We start from the raw sequence: 14,632 nt of genomic DNA, 5'->3' as shown, positions 1-14,632 counted from the left end.
ACAAGTGCTACATATGTCAGTTTTGTTCAGCCCTTCTATATATCTGAAAAATAATATATATATATATATATTACACAAAATATATCATATGGACAATAGCACCCTACTCAGTCATTCACCATTACCAATCCTTTCATAGTTTTCTCTTCTTATGTAATGTTTTCCTTCACATGATACGAAAGATGATAGTAATCTAACAAATAAGCATACTTACCATATATGACAGTAAAAAAAATAGATATGACTATAAAGAATGATTATTCCCATCACTGTATGTGCATGAATAATTACTGATGTAATCGATGTCTTCCTTATAAAAAACACATAAATTCACCAGCATCTAGAATTATTTAGATACTTGAATTTCAATTAGAATAGTTATATTTGACAAAAATTACAAAATTAGAGTATGTAAATGGTCATTAACATTACTTCAGTGTCACTACAGGTATGCTTATTTTATCAACAGCTCCCATTAATTATAAAGTAAACCAAGATACTATAGAAAAAAGCTCATTTCGACATTACAAATCTCACTAATATATATAACATTCTGCCAGTGACTAAGCTGTGAATATAATTGGATAAAAATTGACATCCTATGATCAAAATTTTGATCGATATTACCAGAAAGACCACCATTAATCTAACATAAATAGTTATAACAGCTATATTGCATAAACCTGACTGACTTGACTCATAATTTGGATAACTATGAAAATTTAAAGCACTACTTATCAAACTATATTAAATTGGATTAGCAAATTTTTTCATGAAATTTATCTAGATAAAACACACACTAAGTTTTCGTAAGTAGCTAAATACCATAATATTACTGCATTTCATAATTTGACATAGTACATGCATAATATGACATGAATTCATTCCCCATTACAATGACAGATAAGTCAAGTAACTTCTAAAGACAATGCCACTGAAGGCCAAAATAACTGATGCAAACAACAACTTAGCATAATTGCTGCAGACACGACCATGACAGCAAAATACAGACAAGGAAACTAATACATAACAAAGGTGATTCCACCTATTCTTGAAAACAAAAGCAACAGGAATAACTTCAAGTCCTCAGTTCTTCTCCTGTTTGATAGCCTTCAAAGGTTTCCAAGCATTCTTCACAGGTGATACGTCAGACTTAATCACATCCTTGGATTTGACAACAGAACTCTTTTTCACACCAATCTTTCTCTTTCCTTTATATGTTGTTGTTGGATTGATTTGAGATAAAGGGACCTCATCTAGATCAGCATGCTCCTCCTTTCTTCCCTCAGTAATATGTTGCACAGAGTCGAGGATAATATTGGGCTCAGAAACATGTCACAGACTCAAAATCAATACTGGCATTAGTAACACATGGTACTGACTCGGGGACAACACTGCCCTCAGTCAACTCTTCATCAACTATTACATACTGAGAATCCTACATGAAACATTAAAATCACATTTAAAAATCTCTACTCTATGATAAGATTCTAAAAGATTATTATAATAACCATTAATATACCTTATCCGCAACATATTCACTTGTCTCTCCAACCTTGGCAAAAAAATAATAATAATAATGACATCATAAAAATTTTGAATTACAACATAAATTGATAATAACATATAAAACACAAAACAAAATAGTTTAATATATATAATCTTACTTTGTTAAATTCATCCATAAGATCCGCAATATGAGTGTAAGAAGATACAGAAATGCTTGAATTTGGGAATTCAGCATTATACTTCTTGAGTTTCAGCTTCAATAGTAGTGTCTTACGAACAAGAATGTCCAGGTCTTCAGGAAAATCATAGTGACGCTCCTTCTGCATAAATGGAGTAACCTAAATATTTAACCCGTTAACTCATTCACATAAAGCATTAGTCATTGAATATTATGATTCAACCTTGATAAGCTCCTCTTCCAATTGTGCAAGAGTTTTACCAACAAATTCTCTAACCAGCTTTTCAAAGAACGCAACAACAACTCTTCCTGACTCATCTTCCACTGTATAATGCACCCTCATCCTAAGCATGAAAAAAAAATTACATAAATTCATGCCAATCGATGTCACACAAAATTATATAACATCAATAGTCAATAATAATTGCAATATCATTACTTCCACTCGAAATACAATGGCCTCTTCCTACACACTGAGCTCAAACATGTCTTCTTCCCAGCCTCTTCCTTTGGCTTACAGCCGCACCTTGTACATGCCTCATATTTCCAATCATGAGTAGTCTCTAGCTTGATAACCTTACACTTAATCAGGAAAAAATCATCCTACACCAATGCAATAAATCACAAAAATGTATTCCTTAGATTTATGAAAAATAAGCAAACAAACAAATTAACGAATCAAGTATTTATATACCACACGCTGTTTTGGTATATCAGCAATGGGAATTAAAGGGTGACTACTAAGAAGAGTGCTTTCAAAAGTATTGGAAGTTTGAGATGCAACACTTGCAGATATCGTACTGATTGTTGGAGAGGGAAATGTCTTTGCACTGTCATTACCGAAATTCATCAGAACATGACATTAGGAAAACATAAGAAAATTACACATAAACATAAATTAAAAAATACTCATACCTTTCAATAAATTGCCTAACCTCTGGATAATTCATATTAAATGATATCTTAGTTGCATGGAAAGCACTACAAATCTCTACCTTCCCTGCATATTAAAATGACAATTTACCATCTTAATCTTTAGCATCTTGCAAACTACACAAACAAACTATCAAAAATGTCTACAATGATCACCTTTCTCATCAAAACCAATCCTTGCAAGCTGAATGAGAATGACCACTGGGGCGTCCATCTTAGTAAAATCAGTCATGCACACATTTGTTGCACACTCATCATACAAAACACAAGAAACAGAATTTTCCCTAAACATGCGACAATGAAGTTAATATACTGACATAAAAAATGCAAGATCAATGCACAATTATCATTACCCAAAGAAAAAGTGAAGTTAACACAAATATTTTTTAAGTTTCATACAGGTTATCAAATAAAGTCAAGCATATCCTATTGTTTGTCTCAGAATTGAAATGACACTCTTCAAGAGATCCAACGGTGGTGACAAATCCAATAACATCTGTCAATAAATACAATAATTAGATGCTTAAAATTATTTTCTACATACAAATATTATTAAGAAAATTTTAAAAGTACACACCATATCCAATCTAGAATACCCACCAATCAGATAATCAATGTTATTCTGTCGGGTGAGCTCAATAATCTCAGAAATAGGTAAGAAATTGTATGAATATTCAGGGATATCAGCTTCTCTTTCCTTGACATAGGTATGATAACCCATAGTAATCTTGAATGAATGATTAGTGGGCCTGTACCCCTTAGTGTTTCTAACAACAGAAAAATTAGCAATGAAGTAAACCTTCCCCTCCAAGAGCTTGTCCTCATACAACTTGAAAGCAGTCCTGTTTGTAACAGCCGCTTGGATCCTTGTTCCCTGTATTTTTTAAGTATCCATCCATCAAACATTTATTTAGCATAAGCTTAATAATTCAAAGTAATGGCATATACAAGTTAACATTGTAAATAAAACAAATGAATAACACATTGAATATATGTCAATTTAATTTCATAGCTGTTATAACAAACCTCATGATCGATGAGAAGGAAACAAATACAGAAAATGTCATTGGGTGAGTCCTTTTGATATACGTTCCACCTCCTAATAACACGAACAACAATCTTCCAACGATCGGTAGAATCATCAACAACTCTAAGCATTGATATATTTGAAGAAGACATAGTCATTAACTGTTTGGATTTTCAAGTTACAAGATCTGAAGCTCCACACAGGTAGAAAACATTCAAACACTTGACATCAATTTATAATGATCTATGCGTGAACCTATAACTTCTGATAAGAAATGTCACAACCATGCTGACATGACTAAACCAGAACACAATCAATAAAGTAATGAATCATCTGTCTAAGGCAACAAAAGATAGCTACATAAAATAAATCAATTCATTGATTCATTGAGTATTACGAAAAAGTCAACCCACATAAACAGACTGCAAAAAGATGCATGCATGCCACACAAATCTCTTGCACGTCACTGCCATTCATGAAAATCAGCAAACCCTAGGAACCATGACATGGTACACTTAACTTACTTGCAAAGTTGTACAAAATTAATGAATTCAGTACCTAACACAGATTGTGAAATCAATATCCAAAAGTTCTGACATTTATGCATGCTTAGACAATAAGCTTTGCTTATTTTCCCTTTGTATGCAGAAGTGCAGTGAGCATTCACATTGATCCAACGACACGCATAACATGTCAGACTGTAATCATCAATTGTAGCCATGCCTTCACATTGCTCAAAAAAGATAATAATAAGCAACACACTCAAGACAACACAAAATGGCCTATTGCTACACTAATTTACTGATATGTGCCATCCCTGAATCTATCATGACTCTAACAAACTACCAATACTGATTTGAACCATCGCTATATGACCCTCACGAAAATGATTTGACCCATCACTCTATGACAGGTTCAATACTGAACAAAGTAATGGAAACAGAATATGGTATCATATCTTCACATTAATGATTTAGCATCCAGAAGTCAGAAAAATATGAAAAAAATAATATATGACCAGTAGCAAGCAAATCGATAAACTAAGAACACCTTCAAAGACATTGTTATAAGAAATTATATTAAATAAATTTGGCTACCACATTCTTTTAATTAGCAATGACAGTGACAGAGGCAAAATTCACTGTCCTGTCCAAAAGTACTACTATGAATTGGGTAATATCTTTCTGGTAAAAAAAAAAAAAATTGGGCTCACAACTTCATTTTACATCATACAAACTAATTGTCCACCAGATTAGTTCCACACAGTTGTTGCACTGGGAACTCCTTTGAAACTATGAATCAGGCTACTTTTTCAGCTTTTATGTGCCTACTTGCATTATTTATTAATAAAAAACAAAAAAAGTCAATGTACCTTGGCAAAAATAGAACCAAAGTACAATCACCAGCATCAACTTGATAGAATAACATTATCATTAGGATATATTTAGTTCGGCCATTACATTATGCCATTTAACTCATAACAAAGGACCACAATAACCAACTACATAACACTAGAAACTCAAGAAATCAATTTTGCATTACTTGCTGGATTGGAAAAATTATTCAATAGCTGAAAAAAAATTTAACGGGTTAACTATTTAAATACCGTCACCAACACCTTTATTACTATACAAAAAAAAAATATTAATGCTTCCTTGAACCATATAATCATGTTTACATTGAGTACTCAAGCAGCCGACTATTCCCTGCTAAAGCTGATATTAATGCTTCCTTGAACCATATATATATGCAGGGAACACGTTCCCTGCATATATATATGTAGCATTCATCAGTCATTCATGTTGTTGTTAATAATTAGCAAACATATAATCCGCCTAATAATTATAACTAATACAAGCTCACGCATATCATATACAATGCGTAAGCATCGCGGAAAGTCATAACTAATATATCAATAATTAATACATCATATAAGTTAAAACATCCAACAACCCATACAAACTTAAGTATGAAGTACCCCATTACATATGAATGATCACCACTAGTAAGGACCTAACAAAACATTTGTCATCAACTTATAGCCCAAAACCACTAGATACAAAAGCTATGGCCCTAACTACCCTAATACAGTTCCAAATCATATTCATCTTCTCTAATCGGGCCTCAACAATTCTCTCTTCTTTTTTTGACCAGAGAATATAGTAATTTCAATAGATAAAAAGAGAGGTACAAAGCCCAACAAAAGTCTACAGGAAAAGAGCCCAAACACTACAAACAAAAGAAACCCTAAAAGAGCCTAACCCTAGCAAAGATTAGAGGGGAGCTGCCACCGCTGCCGTCAAGGATTCCAGAGCCCCCGTCATCTTTTCACTAGAAAACTGCAGAGGAAAGAGTACCGCCACCGGCAACAACGCCATTGTAAGGAGTGGGTGTTCGAAGAACCATCCCAAAGGATCCACACCTCTTGTTGGCAAGAAATCATCCAAACTGGATGTTGAACAAACTCCATGAAAGGATCTCATAGAAGCAAGACCATCTGCAGTCACTAGCAAAGGAGATGAAGAGGGAGAAGGAAGTAACCTTACCAACAGTTGCACGGCAAACAAAAAGGTCGACATATACACTGTTACGCTCCAGCTTACCATTCGGATTCGCCACCAAAAACCACCCGTAGTCCTTTGAAAGGTATAGCCAACAAGAATAAGGACCATAATCATCGGACCCCAACCCCCAAAAATACGAATCAAAGCTGGCATGGAAGATTTGCCGCCATAGAGACCCTCAAATCTATTAATAGCCGTAAAAACCAACAACACCACCTTAAAAAACCCAAAGAGACGCAAAGAAAAACAACGAACTACAAAGTATACGGACGTCTCCGCCCTCGGCCGAAGCCGGAGAGGGAGACGCCGTAGAAGAAGCTCGCCCAGATGACAAGAGAAACGGCTCCCACCTGCTCAAGAAGGTACAAGAGAGGGGGAGAGAAGAAAAAAAGCTGACTGGTTTGAAAGGGATTCGAACAGAGGGATCAACAATTCTCTCTTCAGATACATGATCTCATAAAAATAAGGGTTCCAGTACACTCTAGTATCATTTGTGTAATTTGCCAAGAAGCTGTCCCCGCGAGGAAAAAAAAACATTGTTATAAAATCAATCATACTACATTAAACACTCGATTTTTATGAAATGAATGACAAAGCGAGACCATTAAACCTCTGAAAGCACCAACCATAAAAAAATTATCAATCTTTAGGACAAGATGAAGCAAGATATGAGGGAATTGGTCACAAACAACAGAACGCATGAAAATGCAAGGAGTGTATTCATTCTGGAAGAAAAAAAATACCTAAGTGCAGTTACATCATCATCAAACACAACCATATTCGTGCGTTCAACGGTGTTTTCATGCCCTGCTTACCACCGAGATGAGTCAAGAAACTACTGCCAAATAGTATAAAGAAAAAAAAAGGTTGAAGCGAATTAGGAAAGAACTTACCTCAACTAAAGATATCCCCAACTCAAAAATGAAGTAGCTGCGCCAACCCATTTGCAAAACCATTTATAAGAAACCCGGATAGAGTAACTAACGTACAATACTAAGCAAAAACTGTCATGCACATGTGGATGTTATTTCAATAGAGTTACACGCAATAGGTAAGCAACACGCAGCCCGAAATGTAAGCCTGTACTGTTCACACAGCCGTTACTGTTCATAGAACAGTAAAATGAGTGAGGAGCCATTATGAATAAGAAAATGGCTCAGCTTGGCTTTGATTTTTATTTATTGTATATATAGATGTAGTTGTAATTTTATGCATTGTAATTTTTAATCCATTCTGGAAGCCCTCCAGAATTGCCGACACTGAAGGACTCAAATAGAATTATCTCTACTAAGAAAATCCATGTGTTTAGCGTTAAAAAAAAATTGATAGCATCATTGCAAGATCATGTTACGATCTCTAAATATAAATAGTAATGTTTTAAAAACTCATTCACATAATTTGAGACAACTTTTGTCACATAGTTATCTTGTAATTTTATAAATCATGATTGAAAAATTGTTTTGGTATTCTCTCAATTCGGCGTCAATTTCCACGCGGCACGTTTTCCACATGCACTCCTGCTCCAGCATGGTCCCATATCAGCATTAATATCCTCCTAAATCCCCTGGTCCTATCTGGAAGGACATTTAAGAGCAAATCCCCCTAAAAAAAAAGTTTCCATTTAAATTGAATCGATATTAAATAAAATAATCTTAAGTTCCACTTAAATTAAATATATTGTTGGTTCTTAATATAAGATCTAGCTGACTAATTTTAAAAAACTGAAAAATTATTTAATTATAATTAATATATGTTACATGATCTTGTTGAAATGCTTATGTAATGATTATATATCAGTTTATAAGTCAGACAAATTAGTTTTACAAATAATAAATATAATATTTTTTAAAAAAATTTATTTTACTATTTTTTTTAAATTAATTGACTGGGTTTTATATTAAGAAATAAAAGTACTAGATGAGATGAGATCACGTCGGATCCCTTTACCTATGCAGTCCGTATAATAGGCAGAAAAAATATTACTATTTAGACATTCAATCTAAAAAATTGAATTGCATTGAAAAATCTATCAATTTGGTCTAATTAATTAATCTTGTTGTAATGAATATTAAATTCCTATTCAACGATAATAACAGTGTCAGTGTTAATTTAACAAACAATAAATTCCCAAATTCAATTTTTCTGTTCTTAATTGTTGGAATGGATAACTCAAGTCTTAAATTAAAATATTTGCCTTCATTTTTTTTCGTGCCAACAAAAAATATCTTCCCTTCATTAAATGTCATTCTACTCGTTCATATCCCAACTTTGATTTTTTTTTTTTTTCTGTTGCCTAGAATATCGTTTCACCTGAACACTAAAAGATTAATATTTCAGGCATTGTCAGGCACCGTAGCAAGATCCTTCCCAACAATTTTCTCCATACACACTGCCTCCCCTGTTTTGTGGTTCAAACTAAAGAACTCTCATAGCATGATTTGATTTTTTTTTTTTTTTGTAACAAGCATGATTTGATTTGATGTCATTGGCAGTGTGAAAAAAAGAAAATGTTTTGATTTGATGAGCACGTTAAGCCCATCAAGGCCCAAGCATATGCAAGTCATAGTCTTTCAAAAGGAGAATTATTTTAAAACACCTTATAATTTCTCCTCATTTTTAATTAAAATCTTTATAAATTTTGTTGCTGGATATTTATAGTTTTCTCAATTATAATTATTGATCCCCATATTCATAATTAGCTAATTTGTTAAAAGAAAAGATATTAGTAGTTGGTAACATGGCTCTCACTCAACATGCACCTGAATTAATTTTATTTATGAATCTAAATAAAATCAAAACTAACCACATTACATATCATATGTAGATGCAAAGAGACAATTACAAACTATTGATTAAAAAAAACAGTTATAAACATAATGATTTTTAAATTTCATGTTGATAATAAATAAATTTTATTTCATCGGTCTTTTTACATTGTAATAGTATTTTGTGATAATTTAATTCATTTATGCAACACCTACATCAATCGTAATTAATAAATTATGGGTATATAGATTAATACTTATAACTGAAAGCCTTTAAAGACTTAATAAAAAAATTACTTATTAAAAATTAGATAGAACTATAAGGACTAATAAATTAATTTTTCCAATATGAAGAATAAACACTAAAAAATTTTAATTTTGGGGTTATGGGAAATAGTGATTTAATATGAGTTAAAAAGATAAAAGTTCCATTCTTCAATCGTAACACCCGACATTATTCTTAAAATATATCCTCTCCTTTTTTGGATGAGAATCAAAATGTATTAATAATAAAATAGAAGATACAAACTCAACTCAGAAAACTTGTAAATAACTGACAAGAATTAAGCGTGGAAAGATCCCCTAATTTTATCCTAGAACCCAATTTTACACGAGAGAAAGAGAAAAAAGTAAGTAAAGATAAAATATCTAGGTGCAAAAAGCTGGCCAATAATTTGTTCGCACCCAGACTTGAAATTAATCGCTTCTTGATACAGTGTACTTGCAATCTTGAAGCTCCTGTATAAAAGAACATGGAATTCCCACCTCAGAATAAATTAGATCTGAAACCGTGAAGATAAAAAATAGGAGTTATAGTTGGAGGACTTTTTTTCTAGAGAATTCTTTGTATTGATTCACTTCGAAAGCAAATTCAAATAACTTGTGAATATATCACAACATATATCTTTTAGAAGGAAGAAGAAAATAAGGTCGGAGCTAGCAACATCTAATCGCAACCCTTAGGATGAGATGCTATGCTGCTAATCAAATTTCACTAATGTGATTCCAAAATATTTAATTCTTGTTATAACCCAAAATTATGAACAATAATTCAAAATAAGGAAAAATTATATTGCGAAATTATATATATGGCAGAATGAAAATGATTAAAGATCAAATCAACTAACTTGATGGCGTATTTTTCTTCTTATTTTAATTTTACTTTTGGGATTTAGAATTTTTTTTTTTTGCCAACAGGATTTAGGATATCATACTTTTGTGTCTTCATTAAAATTTTATTGCATTAATGTTCTTTTATTTGAAAAAATAACTGATTTCTTATGCTATATGCAATGCTTGCTATGGAGAGATAAACTCAAGGGTTACTCTTTAGTTCCTTTCTCACTGAGCAGCGCCTCTGGCCATCACACAATCAAGGGCGTCTAAAGATTGAGAAAATCCTCAAAAAAAATAATCTTAAATTCCAAAATCTCAAATCAAAAATTACTACAAAAATATGTTGTCATTTACTTTTTAAGTATAATCAATTCCTAAATTGATATTATCAAAGAAGCTATTAAATCTTATTTTTATTCAAACCAATTGATTTGGTTTGGTTTAGCTTTGGATAAAACACAAATCAAATGACTTCATTTTTGAATGTCTAAAACCAAACTAGACCTTGTTACTGATCATTTTTTGTTGGTTTTTGTTGTAAGACAGATTCAAATATATATATACACACACACACACACACACACATAAACTAGATAATACAAATGTAAATTCTTTTATAAAAATACAACAGAAGACTATAAAGTTACCTCTTGTCATAGCTTTTGCTTAATTGATCTTGGGATCTGAGATAGGAGATGGGAACTGCAAAACAGAACTAGAGTTAGAAGAAAACAATTGTTCAGGTCTCTTCTGACTGGCAAAAAAGCATAGTTACGGTAACTAGAATTAACTGTCACCAATCAGCGAATCTCAAAAGAGCAGATAGGGTTCTCACTCTCTGAATGTATTGCTCAATATTTTTAGCCATCAGAAAAACTTAATTGTGTTTCTCACCATCAGAGTAAATACAATATATTGACTTAAATTAATATCCCTACTGGGCTTAGGCTTTATTTGACTATGGGCCACACTCAGGATATTTTATTAATTTCCTATTAAATATTTAAATAGTTTTAATAATAATCAAATATCTCACATTCTCCCACTTGGCCTGTGTACCGTAGATCAATTGCCTTACCCTAGATAAGCTCAGGCTATACTGCCAGAATCATGGTGACAAGTCCCTTAAGTCAAGTATTATCTTCCATGCATTACAAGCAGCACCTTCACTTAATAGGTATAGCCTTATGAATAAACTCAATGTTTGTTCGATTCTTGCCTCATGTTTATTAATCTCAAAATACAAATGTATATATAATTGCAATTAGAGTAATTAATCTTGTTGCTTATACCTCAACTAATCAAATGAAGGACGAAGTCCTATGTGAGATACATGTAAAACCAATTCATCCGGTCTCAATCCTTTAGTCAAAGGATTAGCTAGCATATTCTTTGTATTGATATATGCCATCGAAACTTGGTCATGCATAACCTTTTCTCTCAAGCATAGGAACTTCAGTTCAACAAATTTACTTCAACTTTTATTCTTTTTGTTATTTGATATGGCCACAGCGGCTGTGTTATCACAATACATTCTAATCGGCCTAGAGATCAATTCTACAATCTTAAGCCTAACAATGAAATTCTTGATTCATATTGCATGTAAACTTTCCTCAAAACATGTAATGTACTTAGCGTCACCAGTGGAAGCAGCTGTTAGTGTTTGTTTTGTACTTTTCCATGAAATAGCTCCTTCTACCAATAGGAAGATGTAACCATTTATGGACTTGTTTGTGTCCATGCATCTTCCTAGATCAAAGTCTGAGTAACCAATCACTTCTAGATTCTCTATCCTCTTACATGTTAGCATATTGTGTTTAGTGCCTTGTAGATATCTAAACACTTTCTTTGCAGCTATCCAATGCACCTCGTCAGGATTATTTTGGTACCTTCTTAGCATGCCTACAGTAAAAGGTATATCAGATCTAGTGTAAACTTGTGCATACATTAAGCTTCCTCTTGCTGAAACGCATGGGACCCTTTCTACTTCTTTTTTCTTAAGCTCGGTTGTGGGACACTAATCTAGATTGAACTTATTCCCTTTCTCTAGAGGAGTCATGTTAGTAGAACAGTTCTTCATCTTGAATCGTTTGAGAACTTTGTTTATAGAGGCTTCTTGAGACAGGCCTAGAAGGCCTTAAGTCCTATCCCTATGGATCTTAATGCTAATAACACAAGATGCCTCACCCATATATTTCATATCAAAATTCTTAAACAAGAATTATTTTACCTAGTACAATGGTCCTAGATCATTGGTTGCAAGTCATCGACATATAACATCAGAAATATGATTTTGCTCCTATAACCTTATGGTATATACATTCATCCATGATATTCTCATCAAAACTAAATAATGTTATCACTTTATGGAGCTTCAAATACCACTATCATGAAGCTTGCTTTAAACCGTAGATTGATTTTTTAACTTGCATACCATACGTTTTTTTTGGTCTTTTGCAACAAATCCCTCAAGTTGCTTTATATAAACCTCTTCTTCAAGATCACTATTAAGAAAGGCAGTCTTAACATCCATTTGGTGCAACTCCATGTCAAAATGTGCTATCAATGACATGATAATGCATAATGATTCTTTCTCTAATACAAGAGAAAAGGTTTCTTCATAGTCGATTCCTTCCACTTGTGTGAAACCCTTAGCAACTAACCTTAATTTGTAGCAATCAATGTTACCTCGTGAGTCTCTTTTGGTTTTGTAAATCCTTTCATAGCTAATGGCTTTAGACCCATCAAGTAACTCTATAAGCTTCTATACGTGGTTGTTTGCCAGCGAGTCCATTTGTTCAACCATGGCATCATGTCGTAATTTGGAGTTTTCACTTTTCACAGCTTGAGTAAACATCAAAGATCATTTTCAATACACAACATAGTCACTAAGTAATGATGGCCTTCTCTCTCTAGTTGACCTTCTTAATTCAACTTCTTGAGTTGGTTCCAATTGCTTATTAAGAACATTCCCTATCACATTTTGTGATGGTTCAGTTTGTGTGACAGGTTGATCAGCTTGCACATATTCTTGATATTTAGCATTATCAACTTGAGTTATGAAATCTACACTATGTTCTCTAAAAGCTCTAACTGGAGGAAAGTCATTGATCATTAAAGTTTCCTCACCATTCGTGTTAATGGCTTCTTTTATGTGATCATCTTTTATTTGATCACTCCCACCAAACGCGTCATTCTCAAGGAACTTAGCATTCCTAGATTCTACAAAACGTTTCGAAGAAGGAGGACAATAAAACTTAAACCCTTAGACTTTCCTGCATAGCATACAAAATAGTCCTAGGATCCAATTTCTTTTCTTATGGATTATACACTCTTACTTCTACTAGACAACCCCATACTTTCAAATAATTTAAACTGGGTTTTCCACCTTTCCAAATTTCAAATGGTGTTTTAGGCACTGCCTTTGTTAGAACCCTATTTAATATGTATACGGCTATCTTGAGTGATTCTTTCTATAGTGAAATTAGAAGTTTAGAGCTACTCATCATGCTTCTAACCATGTCTAATAAGGTCTTATTTTTTCTTTCAGCTATACCATTCATATCTGGTGAGTCAAGCATGGTATATTGGCCAACTATACCCTGCTTTCGAAGAAAATCTGCAAATAGACTAGGTGTTTGTCCTTTATTAGTGTACCTACCATAGTATTTACTGCCTCTATTAGATCTTACAATTTTAATCGATTTTCCAATTTGTTTTTCTACTTCCGCTTTGTATTCCTTAAAGGCATCTAGTGTCTCACTTTTATTATCAAGCAAGTAGACATACATATATCATGAGTAGGCATAGAAACAGGCCAGGCTTGGTTTTGTCCTTAACAAGCTAGACCTATTTAGTGACACACTGGCCTAAGTCTAGTTTGTGGCCTGTAATAAGCTTTTTTTTTCCAGCCTGAGCCTGGCCTGTATAAAAGCCTGGCCTGGCCTAAGCCTGTTAAAAAAGCCTATAATTTTAAAATTTTCAAAATACATAGTAAAAAATACATAAGTTAATAAAAAATATAAAATATACATACTACATAATAATTATTTTTATTATTATCTTTTATTTAAGTTTTAATGTCATAAGTAATATTTTAAATCTTAATTAGAGTTAATATTATTGGAAGCAAGTTATAATTATATATTAAAATTTAAAATAAGACTAAATATAAGCACAAATAAAAATTAAAAATAAGATTAAAAAAAAAAAGGCTAGGCCTGACAGGCCTAACAGGCATTCTTAAAAGTCTAAGCCTAGCCTATTAGACTAAACAGGCCATTAAAAAGGCCTGAGCCTTTTTCTATTTCAAAACAAGCCAGGCCAGGCCAGGCCAAGCCAAATACAGGCCAGGTTGCAAGCCTCTGGCAAGCCACCTGACCTATTTCCATCCCTGATCACGAGTAATCGTCAATAAAGATAATAAAATACTTTTAACTATGCACGGTTAAATCAAGGCAGTAAATATTGGTATATATAATCTCAAGCAATTCAGAACTTCTCTTAGCTCCTTTCTGTAACTTGTTGGTCTGGTTTCCCC

The 14,632-nt window shown here is 32.9% G+C and overlaps 1 protein-coding gene and 1 long non-coding RNA gene across 2 annotated transcripts; both read right to left on the bottom strand.

The window, feature by feature from the left end:
• Window positions 1–1,317: 1,317 nt before the first annotated feature.
• Window positions 1,318–1,775, bottom strand: LOC114712447 (uncharacterized). The gene is made up of 3 exons (XR_003737240.1): window positions 1,668–1,775; window positions 1,523–1,555; window positions 1,318–1,438 (listed from the first exon to the last, which is right to left on the bottom strand). It is a non-coding gene; the product is annotated as an uncharacterized LOC114712447 (long non-coding RNA).
• Window positions 1,776–1,898: 123 nt separating this feature from the next.
• On the bottom strand, window positions 1,899–3,867 carry LOC114712428 (uncharacterized). Its single transcript, XM_028896964.1, has 7 exons — window positions 3,647–3,867; window positions 3,420–3,494; window positions 2,777–2,904; window positions 2,603–2,687; window positions 2,382–2,517; window positions 2,127–2,290; window positions 1,899–2,031 (listed from the first exon to the last, which is right to left on the bottom strand). Exons 1-7 carry the CDS (start codon window positions 3,760–3,762, stop codon window positions 1,899–1,901), a joined length of 837 nt encoding a protein of 278 aa, XP_028752797.1. The 5' UTR covers window positions 3,763–3,867.
• Between the last annotated feature and the right edge of the window lie 10,765 nt (window positions 3,868–14,632).

This window comes from Neltuma alba, unplaced genomic scaffold (assembly GCF_004799145.2).
Source record: "Neltuma alba isolate B1F8T4 unplaced genomic scaffold, ASM479914v2 tig00011361_pilon, whole genome shotgun sequence".
Classification (NCBI taxonomy): Eukaryota; Viridiplantae; Streptophyta; class Magnoliopsida; order Fabales; family Fabaceae; genus Neltuma; species Neltuma alba.
Note: the sequence above shows the minus strand (reverse complement) of the source record. Positions and strands in the feature narration are given on the sequence as shown.